At 42.4% G+C, this 23427-nt stretch overlaps 1 protein-coding gene across 4 annotated transcripts in view; it reads left to right on the top strand.

The window, feature by feature from the left end:
- Window positions 1-23427, top strand: part of LYRM4 (LYR motif containing 4) — a 216047-nt gene that overhangs the window by 57084 nt on the left and 135536 nt on the right. The window contains exon 3 of one of the 4 annotated variants that reach the window (XM_011984587.1): window positions 18473-18852. The exons of the other annotated variants lie outside the window; for them this stretch is intronic. Coding sequence (XP_011839977.1) covers window positions 18473-18658 — 186 coding nt within the window. The 3' untranslated portion in view covers window positions 18659-18852. Of the gene's footprint in view, window positions 1-18472; window positions 18853-23427 lie in introns of those variants that run through there. 4 annotated transcript variants of the gene reach the window in all.

Genomic DNA, 23427 nt, shown 5'->3' with positions numbered 1-23427 from the left:
AATGAGGTTTCCCTCCCTGAAACTCATCAGAGCTTGTGAGAAGGAGTGAGGTGGCGAAGGGAGGGGCTGGTAAAAATTGCAAAAATAAATTTTCCTCTTGCTTTGAACCGGGTTCTATTTTAACAGAGCCAAACTTAGTGTTTTGTTTTTTTCAAAATAAGTCTCAGCTATTATTTAAAGCTCACTGCTGTCTGTATAGCTGTTCATGTTTTTCATAATATTAAAGTATTTTTCCTACTGGAAATAATTTTTGAAACTCAGCCTGTTTTTTTTCTACAAGACATTGACCATACTTTTTTCTCTCCCAAGCAGTTGAGGGAACCACTCGGAAAATAGCTTGCTCCTGTCTGTTTCTGTACTGTGTTCAGCCCGTCCCATGATCGTCTACTTCATGGCCAGCCTCTGCAGTATTCCAGTTGATTCCTAACCATGAGTCTCTCTCCAACCAGATTGCAGGATGCTGTCGGGCTGGCCTTGCATGTCCTTGGAACCCAGCACAGCATGAGGCCCACAGCACACCCAGTGCACTTCTGTCTGCATTTACCTCCTCCCCTGGGGAAGGCCTTCGGTGACCTTCCTGCCCTTTTCTTCCTGTTGAAATCTCGTCGTCCTCTGGGCCAACAACACACTTGATTGTGACTTCGCTTAATAGCATGATGACATTGTTTTAGAATGGCATTTTAATAAGTCACCGTGTCCCTACCCTGTGAGCTACCAGAGGGACAGGGTTGTTTGTATTCACTGTGATACCCCCAGTGCCTTGTCGATGCAGAAAGCACTCCATTAATGCCTAATAAAGTCAAGCTGGCTTGGTAGAAAAGCACAGGGAGTTCTACTGAGACTCATGGTTCTGGTCCAGACTCTGACTTGCTTTCTGGCCAACAGTCTTCACCTGCCCTGCGCACCACCTACTATCTGTGTGAATAGACAAAGTGAGATGATGTGCACTAGCAGCCTCTGAAAACAGCAAAGCTGCTGATCAGTGTAAACCAGAAAGTGACGGAGGCAGACCTCAATCGATAGAGGTTTCTTTGGCGAAGGTTGAGGACGCAGCCGGGAAAAAGAAACACGAGTCAGAGGAGGATCTGTCATCTGTGCCTTTTCCAAAGAGGGTTTTGGGAACTTCAGTGTTTAAAGGGGAAAGAGCGTGCAGGAGAGGAAGGGGAAATAAAAGGAGAGAAGGTAGCAGTGAGGCAAGTGGTTCCGTCCTTGTGAGGCTCTGACTAGCGCTCAGTGAGTCTGCATTTCACATGTGAAGACGGGGGAATGTCAGTTATCTGTTTGGGAGCAAAAGGAAGGCAATTTTTGTGACTCACCTCCCAAGCTTCACTTTCCCTTTGGCATCATGAGTTTGGGGTCGATTCTGCTTTTCTTTCACATCAGTGAGTCCTGTTATCCTTAACTAACAAACACTCAAACTAATACTCCTCCTTTCCTTGATGAAGTGGCCATATCCTTTTCCAGAAAAGAAGCCAAAGAAACTAGAGTATTCTCCTGTCCCCCAGCCCACCCCCAGAGTCAGTTGAAAAGAAAAGGTGATCCATGAGGTAAGTTCCAGAACGATGAAAGGAGACTGTGGAACTCTTTTATTTTCCCTGGTGCCCCATGGGGAGGCATGAAGGCACAGGCCCAGGAGTACAACAGGAGTGGTTTCAAGTCCTGGCTGTCACTCCCAAGCTTTATGAGTTTAGGCAAATGACTTTCTGTGGGACTCTTTCTCTTCTGTAAAATAGGCATAATTGTCTGTCCTTCCTAGGAGTGTGAAGGAGACTGACAGTATTTGTGAGGCACAGAGCACAGCACTGGGCCCATGGTAAGTGTTCAATAAGCAAGAGACAGCTGCAGCCTCATCTATACTTTAAACTGCTTTTTCCATACTACTTTTAAAAACTCAAGTGCTAAAACAAATCCCGATGGAGACATTCCCACTTTGGTTTCAGCCCCATAAGTGTGCGGAAAGGGAACAGCTGTCCGTTCTTCTTTCATGTGCTTCTGCTCTCCAGCCACTTAGACACGACACGAGGGGCCCTGCCCAGCTGCAGGCTCTCGGCACGCCGTTCTTGTTATAATACACATCTGACTTTCCCAGACGCTTTTCAGTGCGTTAGGTGGAGCTGTGAAGACTAAATTCCAAGTGACAGTTTCAGTATGAAATATTTATTGCATGCTGATAAAAGTATATCTACCCGAATAGCATCAGGAGGGCCAAGGGAGAATTTCAGTCCATGTAATCTTCCATATTTTGAACGTTCCCATCACATTGCCGACTGCTAGGCAATGAAGTGAAATAAAGGCTCCAGGAAAATAGAAATCTCATGTAGGGCAAGTTGGTGTTTGGAAGTAAAAAATGGGAGTCCCTTAATTTGAATAAAGGTGTTCTCAAATTCAGAAGATGGGGAGGCAGGACGAGGAGCCATTAGGAGGCCTAGCAAGCAGCTATCCCAGACAGCAGGCTACTGTATATAGACAGAAAGGCCTGATTTTCACTGTTGTCTTTTCCTCCATACCCATGTGCATAGAATGGTGCCTGATCAACACGATGTGCCTCATTAGAGCTTCAGTGAAATTGTCCTTGGATTTCCGTGCTACCCATCTCAGCCTGTCTTTCCGAGCATCATGGAGTGTCCCCTGGAACTCGTTACCAAAGTCCAGGGGGTGTGGGTAGTTGATGGTTTGTATTTGAGGAACTTGTTTTCTAATGACAGATGAAGGACAGATTTCATGTGTGCATGTTCAAACACATGCCTATAGAGGTGGGCAAGTAATCAGAGTTGCTTATGTGACTTCCTGGTGTATTAGTGTTGTATGTCCTTCTCTCCTTGGGGACTAGGGCTGTCCTCTCTGTCTCACACTTATCACAGTGCCCTATACACTGATAATGCTTAGAAAATGCTGCCAAATGAATTATATGCTGTAATTATAAAGAACTAGATTCCACAAACTTGAATTCCTTCATAGTAGCTCATGTCATTCACTATGTTTATGGAATACCCTTATGAAAAAGCAAAAAGTCTAAGCTAACAAAATTTTAGCTATATCTTGGAACAATAATTAGAGCTATAACTAATTATAACAGCTCTGTCTTTGGAGGCGGTTGGCAGCCCTGACATACATACAAACTTAGGGCAGGCTATTCATCTTTTCTTGGGAGAACTAGGGAGAAATAAGGTGGGTAGGGTGGCCAAAAACCACTTTGGAAAGGCCTGTTGGAACAAGTACTTCTTGCCCAAATCTGAACAAAAGGCCCTTTGCTGAGTTAGGCCACGTGGTCCATCCAGTGCCCATATCATCCTTTCGCAGCCTCTTGGGATGGCATAGAAAGTTGATATTCCTCCTGTTTGTATGTAAGGAGGTTGGAAGTTGGGAAATCAGGCTGCCCGTGGGAGTTGGAGCATCAAAGGCAAGTCCAGGAACCACACACCGCACAATGAGCCAGGCCCCCTGCCTCTCAGTTTGTGTCTGGACTTCCATGGAATACAGATATTGTAGACACACAGACTCTTCACACGGTGTGATTTACTCACCTGTACCTGTGGGAGAATTCTATGTATGTGAATTCAGACATGATGAAAATACAGAAAGATCATATGCAGTAATGTTCTTGTCAGGGCACTTAGTTTACACAAATTCATTATAAAAATTTAGATTTACCAACAAAGTGCAATTCGGTTCATTGAGCACCTGCGAAAACAGGTGTTGGTCATGGTTATTCACTGATTGTGGAGGCTGAGGCTTTTCATTTATGTTTTATATACCAGGTGCCGCAGGCATGGATCGTTTCATGAAAGAGGATGACCCTGCAGGGCCTCCTTATTTTGCAGATGAGGAAACTGAGGCTCAGGGAAGTTAAGAAATGAGCTCAGAGAGGTTAAGGAGCTTGAGACTCCACAGCCAGTAATGGTTGATGCCAGGATTTGAGCTGAGGTCTCTGTCACCATATCATGCTGCCCCCAGTAGGATCCTTTAATTACATTTTAATAGAATGAATTTTATTAAAATTTTACATAGATATATTTTTGTAGCCTTGGCTAACCCCTTCCAACTGAGAGCCAGTGACTTGCTCAAAGTCAGAGTGCATCTCTGGGGAAGGCGCCCCCAGCCCCGTGATTCCTGACTGCCCCGTCTCGGTGCCCTGGATCTTCAGGAGCTCACAGAGAGAAATGAGGCACAGCTGCCCCTAAGCCCTCAGAAGTGTGAGGGGGTCACTGCCAGCAGGTTTGGAAAGACAGATGGTTCCCTCTGGAGCAATAAACAGATTAGCTAAGGAGGTGACCCAGCAGGCCAGCCCCAGAGCTGAGCGCAGAAGGCTGAAAAGAGGATTTAGTCAGCTCGGTGAACTGATTCACTCAAAGAAAAGTAAGACAGTTTGTGGCATGAGCTTGTCAACCCCCTTCCCTCTTGCCAGTTGATGACGATTTAATGCGTTGGTATGTTTCCAGGTCACTTTCAGGGGTCTGAAATTCTTGGCTAGACAGGGAAGATCACTGGAGCCTGCCCGTGCACTTGCACTGCCAGGACTGGTAAGCAGTGCTGAGGTTTCCCTGATCACTTGTCCCCATCCTTGATGGCAAAAGAAAACTAAATGAAGACTGATGCATTCCATACCAAATACCCATGTTGCACTCTAAAGTACTCTCCTCAGATACATTCAACCCTACACAGCTGGAACTTTCCACTATCTAAGCACTTGTAATATTTGGAAAGAAAAACCATAACCAATCTCCAAACAACCATGATTCACTCCCCCCAAAAAAATGAAAAATCAATCTTAATTTTAAAATATTTTTTTCTTATACATTACAGTACACTTGGAATTTAGTTCAACTTTCTCTTTTACACAGTATTACTAGGTGAACAAAAGGCTATCTGGCTCTAAGGGTATCTTCAAAGACGAGACTTACCTTATGCCAGTGGTTATCCGCCCTGACTGTACATCAGAACCATCTACAGTGCTTGTACAGTGACCAGGCTACTCTAGACCAATTGAGTTTGAATCTCTGAGTGTGGGACTCAGGAACCAGTATCCTGAAGCGATGACAGTGTGCAGCCGCAGTTGAGAACCAGTGGCTTACAATGAACTAGAGAGGGGCCTTGGCCTGGTCCTCCACCTGTGAGCCCTGCAGAGTACATGTTCTCCAGAAGGCCAGTCTCTGGGCAAGCTGTCTCTGGTTTTTGTAATGACTTTCCCTGATCTCTGGATCTCTCTAAATTCAATCTTTGTTCTGCCGATTATTTTTATTCTGTTGCACTTTTACCGAGTTTCAGACTCTGTTTATGAGTTTTATTTTAAATTAAACAGTGAACGTTTTACTGCAACTGAAAATTTCATGTGCTTCCACCCAATGGAGTAGAGTGCATACTCCTGATGAGGCTCTTTGGGGTTCAGGCTGATATCACAAGACAATACCCTTAACAACCAAGTAGAATAACAGGGCTTAGTGCCTAAAGAATACCAGAGACATATCCTCAAGAATGGAGTCCTTATCTGAGGGAGATGTTATTTAACATTCTTTTGCAGGCATTTCTGTAGTGCAGCTGAGGGTTTGCTACCCATACAAATTGTGGCTCGTCCATCCTGCACTTCTGGAGATAGGCTTATCATGTAAACGCTGACAGTAAGAATATCCACAGTGTCCTACATATTTATAGCAAGCATTTTCCCAAGTAGGATTCCAAGTACATGTACAGTTATTAAGAAAGTCACACACCTTCTGTCCTTTCCGGGGGAATTTGTGGGAAGAAAAGAAGATTAGTATACCTATATATCAAGAAAGATGCATGTCAAATGTGTTCAGCCCTTCAAGATTGTTGTTATGGGTATGCTGTAGACCAGTCTGTTTTGAAACTATGTTACCGTCCTCAGCTGCACAACTTGTTCTCAGTGTCAACTCTCTCCTAGCACCTTGGGAGCAGCAAGGAGACCTGTAGAAGCAAAACAGGGCAGTGGTTTTTGGGAGCTGGCCCAGTGATAAATGCTAATACCCTGGGCCAAATGTCCTAGCATCCAAAGGAACTGGATGGCACAACTTAAATTGGGATGAGTTGGCCAGACCAGAACACCAAACTTTTTTCAGGCAGTTGCCTGGCAATTCCCTAGTCTGATTTTTCTCACCTTTGGGGCCATTCAGGGTTCAGCCTGTTGATGGAAATCTCTGTGACAGTTTCAGTCTGTTAGTGACTGTTCTTCCCTACAATACTGTGTAGATTTCACAAAAGCATTTATAACAGCTTTATTGAGATGTGATTCATGTACCATAAAATGCACCCATTTAAAGTATACAAGTCAGTGGTTTTTAGTATATTCAGAGTTGCGCAACCATCACCATGATCAATTTTAGAACATTTTCTCTCCCCAGAAAGAAACCCCATACCTGTAGCTGTGACTCCCCATTTTCCCCCAACCCGCCCTTCCCTAGCCCTAGCCAGTCATCAACCTACTTTCTATCTTTGTGGATGAAATTTATATTCATGACTGGCCTCTTTCACTTAGCATAATGTTTGCACGGTTCATCCATGTTTTAGCATGAGGGAGTACTTCTTCCTTTTTAATGCCAAATAATCTTCCATTATATGGATATACTACATTTTATTTATCCATTCATCTGTAGATGAACATTTGGGTCATTCCCATGTTTTTGCTGTTGTGAATGATGTTGCTATAAACATTCATATGCCAGTTTTTGTGTGGCCATATGTTTTCATTCCTCTTGGATATATACTTAGGAGTGGAATGGCTGGGTCATATGATGACTGTGTTTTAACTTTCTGAGGAATTACCTAGTCTTTTTCCAAAGTGGCTGCACCGTTGTGCATTATTACCACCAGCAAGGTATAAGGGTTCTAATTTTGCCACATTCTTGTAAACACTTGTTTTTTTCTGTCATTTTGATTATAGCCATCCTAGGGGTTATGAGTGGTGTAAGATACACCTTTTATACATAAAAGCAACCAGATTTAGATTAGAAGGCTAACTTTGATCTAGTTACCCTTTAAGGAAGGTTAAGACTCGGGGGAGGCGGGGAGGATCATGAACCTTAGGCCAGTCCTCTGTATCTAAACTCCATTCTCTGTGGATTGAGAACCAGTTTAGCCCTTTGCTGACTTTACAGTGCTTGTAAGAAATGGGTATCACTGGGCAATGAGGTTTGGATAGCTTGGGACTAATTCAGAGCATCTGGAGCTCTGGGTAAGAATCCTGTCTCTCACTGCTCCCTGTGGGCCTCCCTGAGCTGCAGTGGAAGAGAATGACCTCCAGATGGACAAGAGTAATGTGTCTTGCCTTTCGTGGTACCTCATAGAGTCCTTTAACACAGTAGGTGTAGGCTGATTTTTTTAACATCAAAAACACAGACCTTCTTAGTGCTAAGCCAGCCATACTTTTGTTAGCCTGATTCTTCTTGACAGACCTGATGCTGTTTATCATACCTCCTCTTTGAAACTTCATCTTTAGCCTTCTTTTTTCATGCAAGCTACAGGCCTCTGTGACAAATAGATATTTGCACTTGGGTGTTTTATGAGTACTTGAAACCCGTGACGTCCAAAACTGAATTAGTTGCCCTCCCTTTCTCTTTTTTTTTTTTTTCTTTTTTCTTCTTCAAGACGGAGTCTCATTCTTGTTGCCCAGGCTGGAGTGCAGTGGCGCAATCTCGGCTCACTGCAACCCTCCACCTTCAGGGTTCAAGCGATTCTCCCGCCTCAGCCTCCTAAGTAGCTGAGATTACAGGTGCCCGCCACTACACCCAGCTTTTTTTTTTTTTTTTTTTTTTTTGGATTTTAGCAGAGATGGGGTTTCACCATGTTGGTCAGGCTGGTCTCAAACTCCTGATCTCAGGTGATCTGCCCGCCTCAGCCTCCAAAAGTGCTGGGATTACAGGCGTGAGCCATCGCGCCTGGCACTGCCTTCCCCTTCTCTTAAACTAATTTGTCTTCCCAGTTCCTCCATTTCTTAGTAACCAAGGCTCAAATCCTCCCTCTTGCCTACGCATAGAAGATGGTACCTTGATTAGTTTATCTATTTAAAATAAATTCGGGACTTTGTTCAGGTTCTCCAAAATAGAAGATCGCTGTGAATATTAAAATATATCCTTTTTTTTTTTTTTTTTTTTTTTTGAGACAGAGTATCATTCTGTTTCCCAGGCTGGAGTGTAGTGGCAGGATCTCGGCTCAGTGTAACCTCAGCCTCCCAGGTTCAAGCAATTCTCTGCCTCAGCCTTCCGAGTAGCTGGGATTACAGGCTCGCGCCACCATGCCTGGCTAATTTTTTTTGTATTTTTAGTAGAGACGGGGTTTCACCATCTTGGCCAGGCTGATCTTGAACTCCTGACCTCGTGATCCACATGCCTTGGCCTCCCAAAGTGCTGGGATTACAAGCATGAGCCACCGTGCCCGGCCGAATACTAAAATCTGTTCTAAGATATTACCCTTTTTCTTGAGGTTCTGGCTTGGCATATGCTCTAGACTTATATAATCAGGCACAGCCAACTCAGGCACTCGGCCCCCACCTTTAACCAACTGTGTCATAGTCTTGAACCCTCTTGAAGACCTTCCTTGCCTACCTTATCATGAATCACCAGTAAGCACCTATGTTTTTTTCCAAAGGACTTGGTTTGAGGTTCTGTTAGATGTTCCTGTTGACTGGATGCTCATCTCTTTCAGTAATCTCACTTGAATGTGGAAGCACCCTTTGTTTCCTGGCAGCCTAATTTCTCTGCACAGTTACAGTGGTTAGATGTGTATTGATGAGCATTACTCTCTAACTGCTTGTGTCAAAGCACTTGGGGAGGCTCATCAATCTTTTGCTTTTTTAATTGACATCAATAATGTGTTTGCATTTATCAATATTTCCTAATTGCCGAGTTATCACAGTGGAACTTCTGTAATAAATCATGCCCACAGATAACTTCAGACATTACAACTTAACACTCCTGTCAATATTTTGATGTATTATAAATTGTTTTTATGAGAATTTTTTCCTGGGAGGTAGGAGGAACTGTACAGCAAGAGACAAAGAATTGAGTCACTGTCACCATATACAATTACGTTAAAGAACCAAATCATTCCAATGGAAATAGAACAAAGCTATTTCCCAAGCTGGTACAATTCTTTCACATAGAGTTCGGCGTCATCATCTAGATTAATGCAAATATGTTTCCCCTGAGAGTGGTGTGCTGTGCCCAGCTCCTCTGAGGAGAGGCATCTGGACGGTGGGACAGTGAGCACTCTTAGGAGGAAGGCACCGTACCAACCTGCTTTTCAGAAGAGGAAACTCTGTGAGGAAGCTTGGTGAGCTGCAGTTACTTGCCCAGAGTCAAACAGTGATTTTGCAACCCAGGGCTGTCTGAGTCCATGTTTGGACTCGACCTTTTAGGGACAAGCTTAAACCCAAAGGAGGATGAGGCCTGGGTGTTAGAAGGCGTAAATGTCTGTCATCTGGTAAAGCAGGTAGAGGCAGTAAGGTGTTGGGCTTGGAAAAGGAATGGTTGTGAAGGCTGCTGTAGCTGCAAGACAGTCACATGAGGGAGAGTTAGACACATTATCTGCACCAGATGATGGGGACTGGAAAGGTAGAGGGAGTTCACTGCCCTGGGCAGAGGCAGTGCTGCGGGGTCGGAGCCACACTGCCCCAGCATCCTTAAGTGACTCTTACCCACTCTCTGTCCCAGTTTCTTCAGCTCTGAGATGGAGATGTGGGAGCGCCTCACTTGTGGGGTCATTAGAAGGATTCACAAACTAATACATGACAAGTGCTTATGATGATGCACGGTGCATACTAAGTGCAGTATAAGGATTTGCTGTTACTTTGTTATAAAGCCAGACTTTCAGTTGATGTGAGGAAGTTTTTTCCTAAGAAATCATTCAATATTTATTCATTCATTCTGGGGATACAGTGATAGATAAGACAGATATAGTATCTGCCCCTGCCCTCATGCAGCTTACAATCTGTGTTAGAAAGGGAATTGCCATGTGCATCAGGAGAATAGCTGTTGAGCACCTGAAGGAGCCATGTCTGAGACCGTGAGCCCACCCTTTCCTTGTCATTGGAGATGCCGAAGCAGACACTGAAGTCCTTGTGAGAAGGGCTTCATACTGTGGGGGTACTTTGTTTTGTTTTGATGAGACAAGGTCTCACTTTGTCACCCAGGCTAGAGTGCAGTGGCAGTCTCTCAGCTCACTGCAACCTCTGCCTCCCAGGTTCAAGCGATCCTCCTGCTTCAGCCTCCCGAGTATCTGGGACTATAGGCACATGCCACCATGGCCGGCTAATGTTTGGGGTTGTTTGTTTGTTTGTTTGTAGAGATAGGGTTTCACCATGTTGGCCAGGCTGATCTCAAACTTCTGACCTCAAGTGATCGCCTGCCTCAGCCTCCCAAAGTGCTGGGATTATAGGCGTGAGCCACCACGCCCAGCCTGATACTGTGGGGTTTTATAATGTCCTTAACATCCCTCTGCAAGGGAAGGTTAATTAAATGCAACCAATGATAACAGCATCAATATGTACGTTGCTTTACTTTAAAACTACCTGGCACCCTCCAGGTCTCCAGAGTGAGGTGAGTAAACTTCAGGATTATGAAGGGCTGCAAGAACAAAAGGTAGGACTTCTCCTTACAATTTTCATTTATCTATTTTATGTATTTTAATGAGAACAATTTCGTGGCACAGGAACACGTACATAATTTTTAAATAAATGTATGTATATTAAGCCTTTATGTGTAACAGTTTCTTGCTAATGACGTAAACAATTTTAAAAGTTTAAAGTCTACCACTGTAGGTTTTACCAAAATACCTGAGCTTTGTAAAGCCAGAAGCTATTAGAGTAATGAAACAGTGTTTCCATAGCTGGGTGCAGTGGTGCACACCTGGAGTCCCAGCTACCCAGGAGGCTGAGGTGGGAGGATCGCTTGAGCCCAGGAGTTTGAGGCTACAGTCAGCTATGATCGTGCCACTGCACTCCAGCCTAGATGACAGAGTGAGACCCTACCCATAAAATAAAATAAAATTAACAGTGTTTCTGTATTTTCCTAATGTTATGATTTAGTCATTTATGGATAATTTTCAAAGGTAGTATTTTTCCAAAGACACTGTCACTTCTACTGGAGAGCTTAAAAAAGAATCATGAAATACTTGATGTTTTTATAGGACTTAACAATGCTATTGCATTTAACCCTCCTAGGAGCTATGAGGTAGGTCTTATGTCCCACCTTGAAGAAGAGGGAACTAAGCCTTTTTGAAGGCATGCCCAGTTCTGGTGGCACCTCATCATTTTGCCAGAGAAGAGAAATTACAGACTTAGGAACCGTAAAGCTGGTGCTTGTTACCAGCCGCACACCAGGGTATGCCTTTTCGCACGGGTCACAGGGGATGATGGGAGGGACTGTGCCCATTTGTTCTTACTAGTGCCACCATCTGCTCTTACCCAAAGACAGCACCCTTAAAATATGTATCCTTCAACAAGATTTATTAGGAAACTAGTTGGCCAAACCTTCAGGAGCTTTCAGTTTATAAGAAGAGGTAACGTATCTTTTCTAATCCCCAAATGGAAAGTATGAAGCTGGCTGTTAATTAGTGGCAAACTTTAATTTGGAGGATAGTCTCCATGTTTGTCCTCTATCTCTCTCTTTCTCATTCTCTTCCCCCTACCACACACACACGTATGTGGGTACACACAAACACACACCCTGTTGGTTCTGTTTCTCTGGAGAACCCTGCCTAATACAAGATCTAAACCTTTGAAGTCAGACCTGGCCTACGTAACATGCTTTTTTCACAATCGTGTATTTCTGTTAAAGCAGCTGAAATGAAGCATGAACCATTAAATTTGATCATCCGTTTTATTAAAATTTGGGAAATTTTAAGTACCTAGGTGCTCTATGTCCCTTTTCAGAGTTTCTCTTAATTCCTAACCAAATCATATCCATAGTATGCATCTTTCTAAGTCGCTGTCAGTCCTGGCTGTGTCATACTTTCCAAGGGCTTTTGCTGATGGGTTCTTAGTTTCAGCCTACGAAGGTTGTCAGGATCGCTGGCTGTTCATCTATCTCAGCCATCAGCGTGGTCTCTTGATAACTTAGATTGTTGGTTAATTAGAGAACAGCTTTAGTTTGCCCTTTTAGCACTTCTGATTAACTAGGACAGTCTGCTTTACTCTCCCTCTGACTTCTCTAAGATTCCCTGCTGCCTTAGTTTCAAAGACCAAAACAGGAAGACAGAAACGCACACACAGAATCTCTCAGCTGAGTATGAAATTTCTGGCCATCCTTCACTGCTCTCTCTGAGGATTATTAAATGCTTTGGGAAGAGACACAAAGAACCCTGCCCTCTATTTCATGTTTCTCAACTCGATGGCTAGCAACCTACAATTTGAAATGGTCTTCAGAAATACTGCTCTTTACAAAGCTAAGGTGTTTTAAAAAAAAAATCACATATAGTACATAGAGGTGCTAAAAATAGAGCTTACAGTTATTTCTATTTCTTCACTCATAGGAGAAGAAAGCCCTGTAAGCCCAAGGGTTGTTCCCTTGTTGTTATTTTTGTTGTTGCTGTCACGTCAGCCCACTCTTCTTGTTTGAGGAATCTTGCATTTTGTAGGATTGTGTGCCTGTTACCTCTGCCTACTGAACTGAAATCCAATAGTAAGCTCTTAGGCCCAAACACATTTTGTTTTCTGTTTTTTGTTTTTGAGACAGCCTCACACTATCACCCAGGCTGGAGTACAGTGGCGTGATCTTGGCTCACTGCAATCTCTGTCTCCTGGGTTCAAGCAATTCTGCCTCAGCCTCCCAAGTAGCTGGGATTACAGGCATGCACCACACATGCCCGGCTAATTTTTGTATTTTTAGTAGAGATGGGGTTTCGCCATGTTGGCCAAGCTGGTCTCAAACTCCTGACTTCAGGTGATCTGCCCGCCTCGGCCTCCCAAAGTGCTGGGATTACAGGCATGAGCCACCACGCCAGGCCCTAAATGCACTTTGGATACAGTGAAATACACAGCCTGTTGTGGATTTGATGCCTTTTAACCATGCACAGATTCAGAAAGATTAGATCTCATCACGGAAGAGGACAGCAGCAACAGCCCCATAGAGATGCAGTCCCCTGTGGATAATGCCCCTCACAGGCATTCTGTCCTGTGCTGATGAGCACAGTGGGACTCAAAGGCCTAACTCTCCCAATGCTGTGGTCATGATTAGGACCTCAGAACGGTTTTCGTTAAATTGAAAAAGTCAATTTTTCCTGACAGAGCCTTAGTACATGTCTCTTTTGGGGGACTGAGTAAGGGGAGGGGTGCTTCCTCAGAGCACATTCAGGAAGCGTATTAACACGGCTCCTGCAGTGTATGCTGTCCTCCTCCTGCTCTCCAGGCGAGGACATCATGTACTGGCCTCCTGCCTTGCCCCCAGCCGTTCTCCACCCACACAGGGTCCCTCCACCACCCCACCCCAGGCCATCTTCAGTCAGAAGTAGCAGCACTTTAAATGTCATTCACAAAGTCCTGTGGGGAACAGCCCCAGGATGTCCAGCAGAGGAAACACAAACTTTTATTGCTGAAAAGTTGGATTATAAGCCCGTTGCCTTTTCTAATATACTCTTTGTTTTCAAATTTCCTCAATTGTCCTATATTATCTTTTATAATTTTCTCTTTTTATCCAGAATCCGTGCAAGCATCAAGCATTGCATGGATTAGCTCCCCTGCATTTTTTTTTAACTTTTATGACATTGATGTATTGAGTCCAAATGTTCTCCAATCTTTGTTTGTCAGATTTGTTTCTCTAAGATTACATTCAGAATAAGCACTTTCGACAGGAAAACTACGTTAAGTAGTATGGCATTCTTCTCAGTGCACCGCACCGGGAGGCCCATAATGTCAATTGTACCGTTACTGGTTCATGCTGAGTTTGATCATTTGTCAGAGTAGAACTGATCAGATGTTTACACTGTAAACATACTGTTTACTTCGAATTAATAAATCTGTTCCCCAGCAACTTTTCACTCAGTGGTTTTCAGACCCATTAATGTGCCTTACCTGAATCAGTTGTTACATTAGTGGTTGCAATATGGTGATTTTTCTAATTCTCTGATCACCAAGTTGTCTTCTTAATAACACACTAGGGCCCATTTTAATGAGAATTAAGTCCTAAATTACAATCAGGTAAATTTATCACTAATCTATCTCAGTTCTCATTCCTAGTTTAACAAATTCATTCACTTAGCTAAGTGTCACTTAGCTCAAGACAGTGAAAATACTCTCTCACAACACATTTTCAGGTCTTATCTTTGAGTTATATACTTCTCAGAATGGCACATAGCTCCTATTTCCACTCAGAGACATGGGGTCAGTCTGGCATGAAAGGGACTTCAGGTTGCCTCCCTGAGCTGCCTGTGACAATCATCCAACCTGCCTGGACCACTGACATGGACAAAAAATGGAGACCTAGGTTCCCTTTGGGATAGTAACCTCTTTTTACCAAATGCATGGTGAACTTTTCTCATGTGACCCCATTCTCTCTCGACTCATGTTGTTTTAACAGCTTCCAGTATTTCATTTTATAGCTTATCTAAATTTGTTTATTTTTCCTCCAAATGTTGAATATTTACTTGGTCCCTAATTTTTTTTTCTATTACAGTGTTGCCATAAATATCTTCATGTACGTCCCTGATTTTTTCTTAGGAAAAATCTTATTAAAATAACTAGATCAAATAATGTGGATGCTCTTAAGGCAGATGAGGCAAGTTTTTAATACAATGCCTTTATCTGATAAAAACTCTTCACCCTTTCCCCAGAAATAGGTATGTATATACACAGAGACAAAGTTTTGCATAACATATCTGGAAGTTCCTGAAGCCATAGGCTCAGGTTCAGAAACTTGAAATCTGAAAATTCCCAAGATTGTATTATCTAGGAAATTCTCTCAGGCTTTCTGTGATCACACCATTCCACAGTTTCAGACACTAGATTTAGCATCAGCCTTATGACAACATGTGAGTAATGCATTGCACAGTGGTGTTACAACGGCAGAGTTACGAGATGACAGGAACTTTTCAACTCCATTGTAATTTTATGGGACTGCTGTCATACATGGGATCCGTTATTATGTGGCACATGACTGGTTTTTGGGATTCAGTGTTTTGAGTCACATGAGAGATGGTCAAGTTATCCTGCTCTGCATGCATGCCTGTGTGTGTCCCCCATGTGTATATTAGGGGACAGTGATTTTAATTAAATAAATATCATTTAATTGAATATTTAATGCCAGAGCCTATTAGAAAAGATGCGGTGTTACTACAGAATATCAAGTGAATTTTTTTCTAAATGGGCTTTTACCTAAGCAGAGTTACATTGTGCTAAAATACATCCATGCATCTATCTGTCTATTACGAGAGCATTTAGAAGTCACTGCTACTTAAAAATGTTGAACATTCTCAGTTTGAGCCAAATTGGTTTAAAAAAAAAAAAAAGCCTCAAGGAAATCAGTTGCTTTGAGTCTATTAAGGAATTTACTGAGGCTCCAGTACTATCTACTCTGTGTACTTACTGTAATACTTTATTATTCCAAAATCAACTCAGAACTGATTCCAAGAAAATCCTAGGGAAAAATTAAAGTGAGGCGGAAATAATCCCTTTGTGCGGTGTTTGAGGCAAATTAGAAAGCAGGAGTCTCTGAACTCAAATCTGGTTCCGTCATTAAATCACTAAAGGACCTGGGGAAATTGCATAAATTCATTTTGTTCTGTCTATTAAATAATGACAACAATATCAGCCTACTTTTCTAGACCAGGAAGAGAATTATTTGGGTCAGATCAACCTTTGTTGTATACAGATTTATTGAACACAGTAGTACTACAGTGAAAATGCCTAGATTTGTGGAGAACAGCGATTAGATTCATAGAGTAGGTGAAGCATGTACTGATTGTTTTAGACAGGTGATTTAGCCACCTTTGTGTGTTTTATTTTTTTGCTTTTTGAACTCTTCTCACTCTCATGGCTAGCACTGTAGACAAATTTAAAAGCTGTTAAAGTCATGCTCATCAACAAAATGGAGTTATAAGTAGCTCTTAATTTTCCTGTCCTAGGCACCATGTGGAATAATGTAGAGCTTTATGGTGCCTTGTGGCTGGAATTTCAGTCACCCGAAATGCATGTCAGAGCACCAGGACTGGTGGCTTACCGGCCTTCCGACAGCTGTGCTGGAGTGACATAAACTCTTAAAGTCACAGATCTGCTTTCAAATCCTCGGCTAACCACTTAATTTCTCCAAAACACATAAAACTGGGGCTGTTGTGAAATTGAGATATGATAATAGTGTTTTATAATCGAAAAACAATATGTTAGCAAGAGGCAAATGTTAATAACAATTGTATGTAATACAGTATGGGAAAATGGGCCAGGCACCATGGGAGCCACGTGCAGTGGCTGACACCTGTAATCACAGCACTTTGGGAGGCTGAGACAGGCAGATCACTGGAGCGCAAGAGTTTGAAACCAGCCTGGGCAACAGGGTGAAACCCCCATCTCTACAAAAAATGTAAAAATTAGTCAGCGTGGTGACATGCACCTGTAGTCCCAGCTACTTGGGAGGCTGAGGTGAGAGGATTCCTTGAGCCCAGGAGGTCAAGGCTGCAGTGAGCCATGATTGAGCCACTGCACTCCTACCTGGGTGACAGGACAAGACCTTGTCTCAGAAAATATATCATAATAATAGTGGGTCATGTTTATTAAGTTCTTACTGTGTACCAAGCTCTACACAAAATGATTTAATGCACTGTCTCATTTAACCCTCCAACAGTACTCTAAGCTGAGGAAACAAGTTTAGAGGGGTTAACTTACCCACTGTCACTCCCTGGTGAGTAAAGGAGCCCAGTTTCATACCCAGACCACTCAGACCAAGATCCGAAGCTCTTAATCGGGACTTGATGTGATTATTATGATCACTATTATTATTGTTAAAAATAAGAGGAACAAAAACCCAACCAATAATCCCCTTTTATCCTCCTTTGATTTACAACTTAGGTCACTTAATTTTTCTGAAATTTGTATTTATTTACTTACCATTTCTTAACCAAAATAAAGTACTGTCTCTTTTTTTTTTTTTTTTTTTGCTTTTGAGAGTCTTGCTGTGTCGCCCAGGCTGGAGTGCAGTGGCATGATCTCACAGCACCTCCAGTGCTCAAGCGATCCTCCCACCTCAGCCTCCTGAGTAGCTGGGACCTCATGCCACAGGCACATGCCACCACTCTCGGCTAATTTTTGGTTGTTTTTTGTTTGTTTGTTTGTTTGTTTTTGGTAAACATGGGGTTTCACCATGTTTCCCAGGTTGGTCTCAAACTCCTGGGCCTCCAGTAGTCCTCCCACCTCAGCCTCCCAAAGTGCTGGGATTACAGGTGTGAGCCACCATGCGTGGCCAGTGCATTCTAAAGATTCGAAATTTAAACAAGAAACTTCAAAGTCAACAGGAAAGTTTTTCTCCTCTCCCTTTCTTCTGACTGCAAAATCTCACTTCCCACGTAAAGATTCTTATGTAGCCTTCCAGAAATTTCCCGTGCATTTAGAGAGATTGTGTGTGTGTATACTCTTTTTTTTGTTTGTTTAACACAAATGAGATTACACTATAAATACTCCCTTACAGCTTCTTTTTTTTTTCCACTAACACAACATATAGTACATTATTCTACATTGAAATATATAAACCTGTCTTTTATTTTTATTTTTTTTATTATACTTTAAGTTCTAGGGTACATGTGCACAACGTGCACGTTTAATACATAGGTATACATGTGCCGTATTGGTTTACTGCACCCATCAGCTCATCATTTACATTAGATATTTCTCCTAATGTTATCCCTCCCCCAGCCTCCCACCCCCTGACAGGCCTTGGGGTGTGATGTTCCCTGCGCTGTGTCCAAGTGTCTCACTGTTCAGTTCCCACCTATGAGTGAGAACATGCGGTGTTTGGTTTTCTTTCCTTGTGATAGTTTGCAGAGAACTGTCTTTTATTTTTAATGCCCAAATACTCCACAGTGTGGACATGCTGTAATCTCTCTAATTATCCACTGAATGATGGACGTTTACATTGATTTCAGCTTTTTGCCATTATAAGCAGTGCTGTAGTGAACAAGCTGATATGTGTGTCTTTGTGATGGACAAAGGCCTTGAGGTAGGATGGCTGAATCACTGGGTAAGAACATTTAAAATGTGGTCTGGACGACTTACTGTCCCAGCCACCTGTCTTCACCCTGATTCTTCAGCCCTGAGAAGATCACATATTTTCGCCTTTATCAACACAGCATGTGAAAGATAGTATCTCCTCTGTTGGGGTCATGTTAAGAATATTTGGTGCCATTAGCATGTGCATTTCTTTTCTATATTATTCATTCACCATTCTATTGTTTCTTATATTTGTTACAAATACAGTTCCTTGTTTGTCATTTATTTTGGGGCCCCATTTATTATTCTTTTATAGATTTTTTTTTTTTTTTTGAGATGGACTCTCGCACTGTTGCCCAGGCTGAAGTGCATTGGCATAATCTCAGCTCACTACAACCTCCACCTCCCCGGTTCAAGCAATTTTCCTACCTCAGCCTCCTGATTAGCTGGGATTATAGGCGCACACCATCACACCTGGCTAATTTTTGTATTTTTAGTAGAGATGGGGTTTCACTATATTAGTCAGGCTGGTCTCGAACTCCTGACCTTAAGTGATCCACCTGCCTCAGCCTCCCAAAGTGCTGGGATTACAGGCGTGAGCCACTGTGCCTGGCAGACAATTATAATTTTTATGTAGTTACATTTCACTTCATTGCCTTTGAATTTTGTGTCATGCTGAATTCCCACTGCAAGATTATAAAAATTCTCTTGTATTTTCTTCTGGTGCTTTTGTAGATTTTTTAAATGTTTAATTTTTGAAGTATTTTGAATTTATTTTGTTATAAGAAAGGAGATGGGAGTTCAGCTTAACATTCTCCAAAATGATAACTTTCTCCTATTCTAGTATCATTTATGGAATAAGGAGACATTTTTGTCTTAGTCCAACATACCAGAACGCAAGGCCAGAACTCCCTCAATTCCCTGCATTTTGCTTCCAAAGGAAACATCCATCCTTTTGCTGAAGTGACTGGTCTGCTTTGCTCCGAGTTCCTCTGTGATGCCAGTAAGCCTGCTCCCTCAGCTGTCTGCTCTCCTAAACCTCCCCTTCTTCCTCTCCACGTTCCATCTCCCCAGTCCAGAAAGAAGCCTTTGGCTTCCTGGCTTCCTGGCTTCCAAGTCATACTTCTGCCCAGCTCTTTCCCCTACTCCTCTATCTGCAGGGTCATTTGCACTCATAAGCTTCACTCCCTCCCCTTGACACCTCAACCCCCTGGCATCCAAGCAGTAACCTCCCGTGCTGTGCTGAACCATCTCCTGCGCAGATACCCAGGGTTCTGATCGCCAAAAACATGTGCATGCCTTTGTCCAGTTTGACCTGTCCATGGCGTCTGACCATTCCGGCTGGCCACTCCAGGAGGTTCTCCCAGCCCTCCTCACTCCTGCCTCCCCTTCTGCTGGCCCTGGCCCAGTCTCCTCTGCTGGCCCTCCCTCTCTGTCCCTCTAAAACTCAGGCACTCCCCAAGCTTTCATTATTGGTCCCTCTCTTTCCCTGTGATCACATCCACCACCATAACACACCTGTCCCCTGCAAGGATGACTCTGAAGTCTGTCTCCTGTCCTGACATCTCACTTCAGTGTGGTGGTTCAGAGCACAGGTATTGAAACCAGACAAGCCTGGGTTCAGATCTCCACCACGAACCAGCTGACCCTGAGGAAGCCACTTAGTGTTTCTCAGCCTCCTTGTGGGCCTGTCTCTCCTCCTAGACTGTGGGGTTGCTCGGGCAGAGACTAGAGATTAGATTCTACCATATTGAATGCCCACTTGGTGTCAGGTGTTACACTGTGCACTTTATGCAGCTCATCTCAGATGAAGTAGGTACGTGTTTGTATTCGCTTTATATCTCAGCTCAGAGGTATTTGAATGGAAAACCCATTGCTTCCCAGTGTTTGTTAGTATGTCTGCAGAAGCTTATGCTCTAGCAGAAGACAAGCCGTGTTCTCCTGGGAAAATGTCCTTTCTAGCTGTCTTAACTGCCTGTGCTCTTTCCACTGGCTTAGCCAGCTCTCTGCCTTTCCTTAGCTTGAGCACAGGGCAGATGCTTGGTCATTGTTTAGTCTCTGAGGGACACAGTATCCTCCTTCATTCGTTCACTCATTCATTCATTGGACACATATTTGTCCTTGTCTTTGTGCCAGACTTTCACTCAGGTATTGGGATTCATGGTAACAAGGGGCAGACTCGACCCTCGAGGAGCTAGGTAGGAGAGTATTGTGATGCAGCAAAGTAAGGACAGGGGCCAGGGAAGACACAGGGCAAGGAGGAAGGGACTTCAATGCACAAGTGACAAGAAGCAGGGCGTGTGAGGTGAGCCTCAGAGAAAGCAAGAGGCAGCAAGCTCGTGTGACCTTGACCCTGTGCTTGGGCTTGTGCGGGGGAAGGGCCCTTGTAAGTGTAATCAGAGGTGTGATGAGGCTGTGTTCCTCCGCCCTTCCCTGTTTTCTGTACTGATATCCGCAAGGACCATCTGCTCATTTACCACCCTCTCGGAGCGCCTGGAGATCAGGGACTGCCTTTTTCAGAACGCAGAACAGTACCTGATCCACCGTAGCAGCTCAGCAAGAGTTTGCTGGGTGAATGAGTGGGGGTTACAGTGCAGGGTCTACTTGTTCTTAAAACAAAAGCATGAACTCATGAGCTACTTACATCCTGTTCATTTATTTTCTTTGAGGAACAAGATCCATCTTCTAAGTACCCGATGACTTAAATTAATTTATTAAAATGTTAATGAGGTTGCCCTTTATAAAATGTAAGCAAGACTTTTTGTTTTCCTGTGTTCTTAACAGCATCTCCACAAAGCAAAACAATCCTTATGGCTATGTGCTTATTCATATAGGTCCCTTTTGGATACTAGGATGTTTAATATCTACTGCCTTCTGATGGGGAAAAAGAAAATTTTAACTTCTTTTCTCTTAAAGGGACAGCTCTTTTGAAGAAGCAAGAGAGATTATCCAGTTATAATTTTGAACCCCTTTCTTGTGAAACTCCATGCCACTCGCCATTTATATCCTGCTTTAGATTGTTGGGGTTTATTTATTTGAATAACTACAAAGTGGACATCTCGGGATCATTGTCTTTAAGAATATGTATGAAAAACATTTGTCTTCAATGCAGGCAAGTCTGAAGATAAGAAAATGGACTAGATTACCACTTAGTTTCTTGTATAAAAGCTTTGATATACAAGGAAAAAAAGTGTGACTTTTGGTTCTTACTCTTTTTAAAAAAATGGACATGTAAAAATTGTATATATTTACGGTGTGCAACATGATGTTTGGATAGATGTGTACATTGTGAAATGATTTAATCCAGTTACCACATCCATTACTTCACATACTTACCATTTGTTTATAGTGAGAACATTTGAGGTCTACTTTCTTAGCAGTTGTCAAGTATGCAATACATTATTATTAACAATAGCCCCCATGTTAGACAACAGATCTCCAGTGGTTCTTATTATTCTTAACAGCTCAAGTGAAGCATTAAATAAGATCCAGGCTTGCCTTCTTATTTAGTTGTCAGACTATTTTTCTCCCATTTTGTTTATTTCTAGTCGCATAATTGCACAGCTGAAAGATGAGAAATTACCACTTCTGTGCCATACACTTGATTTTGTCGATCTAAAGGGGGACAGAAGGGGTGTGGGAATAGGGAGAACTGAGGTTTGATGTGAAACTGAAAATTGGAGATTGTAGAGGCACAGCAGAATTACTCAGTAGTAAGCTTATTCTCCAGAAATTTTTTTACCAACTTTATTACATTGGTGCAAGTTGATTCCTTTTGAATAGGAGACCTTTGCTTTACTGCATATTATTATGGCTATAATAACAGCAGTTACCATTGAATGCATTACTTATCTGCTACACGCTATAAGCTGTTCTCACTGACTAAGGTTAAAAAAAAATGCATGCCACTGAAAGCTGCAGAATTCTACATTTAAGTATTTAAGATTATTTCTCCAACAGCAGACGGAGGATGCTGTGCAGGGATAGAGCACAGGGAACCTTTCATGTATGCATCATAGGAAAGGGTGGAATTACAACACAGCACTTTTATTTTCTCTTTCTTTCCTCCAACCATGTCCCCATAAGCTCTGGATTAGCCAGCTAGAGGCCTGATCCCTGAACGTCTTTCTACATAAAGACACATTGGCTGTAGGTTAGTTTTGGTAGCACGGAAAGCCTAAACCCTGGAGAGGGGAAAGTGGGGTGAAGGGAAGAAGAAGCTTTAGTAATGAAATAATGTAAATGTGCCAAGTACTTTCACTTAAAATCTAAGATTTATGCCTTCATTATAGTCTCTACAACTGTATGTGGCAAATGCTAAAATATAAAAATAAAGCATGCATGCAGATTAAATTTTTTACAATAAAAATTTCTCTATAACATAAAATATTCCCCGCTCTTAGGCAATGGCTTCCTTCAAAACTGATGCATTTCAGCTAAAAAATACAGAAGGTCCATGAATGTCAAGCAAAATTAGATTTAACTAGTAATTCAGGTGTTAACAAAGGCTACACTAATTACTGTCCTCTCTCCTGGCTGGTTAAAGGATGAGTCTAAACAGTGGTTCTCAAACAGGTTACCTTTTTAAAATACACTTATTCAAGCTCGTAGTTCTGAGCCCCTGGGCTCTCCTAAAGTCATTGTTCTAAACCACTCTTAGAATGAAAAGACAGATGTGTATGATACATATCTAAAGTATTGATGGGTTTTCAGTATCTGCAGGGCTTATGAGTATGTATAAGTTTATTCTCAGTTTAATGATTAATTTATGAATTTTACACATCTAATAAATGAAACTTTAAAATGGATTTTTGTTAAACATTTAAGCATTGATTAAAAGCTAAAGTATATTTCTATAACCAATTTAAAAAGCAGTTGCTAATCTAATATAGCTGTTTCTTTTAAAGTTTTCAGACACCTTAAAGGGTAACTAAAACAACACAAAAATAGTCATTACAAAACCAGTTACTACATTTACAATTCTACCTGTTTCAAAATATTCACATCATTGGTTTAATTCAAATCTTCATTCTTCCTACATAACATCATAGGGGTTCAGAAATGTCACATTAATTAATACCTGTCTCAGCTTAATAACATGAGGAAAAAAAAATAGCTGCAGTTACTGGACCTGGAGGAGATATCACCTGACTCCCAGGCAGGGCACTGGTCACCAGTCTGAACTGCCTCATGGGCGAAGTTCATTTGTTCATTTGTTATAAAGTTTACTTATTACAAAGTACGTTTGGGGATCGGGGGGAGGTATTTTTTGGCTTGGTTCAACAGGAATG

This window comes from Mandrillus leucophaeus, unplaced genomic scaffold, assembly GCF_000951045.1.
Source record: "Mandrillus leucophaeus isolate KB7577 unplaced genomic scaffold, Mleu.le_1.0 Scaffold27, whole genome shotgun sequence".
NCBI classification, from domain to species: Eukaryota; Metazoa; Chordata; class Mammalia; order Primates; family Cercopithecidae; genus Mandrillus; species Mandrillus leucophaeus.
This window is presented reverse-complemented; position numbering and strand designations above follow the sequence as displayed.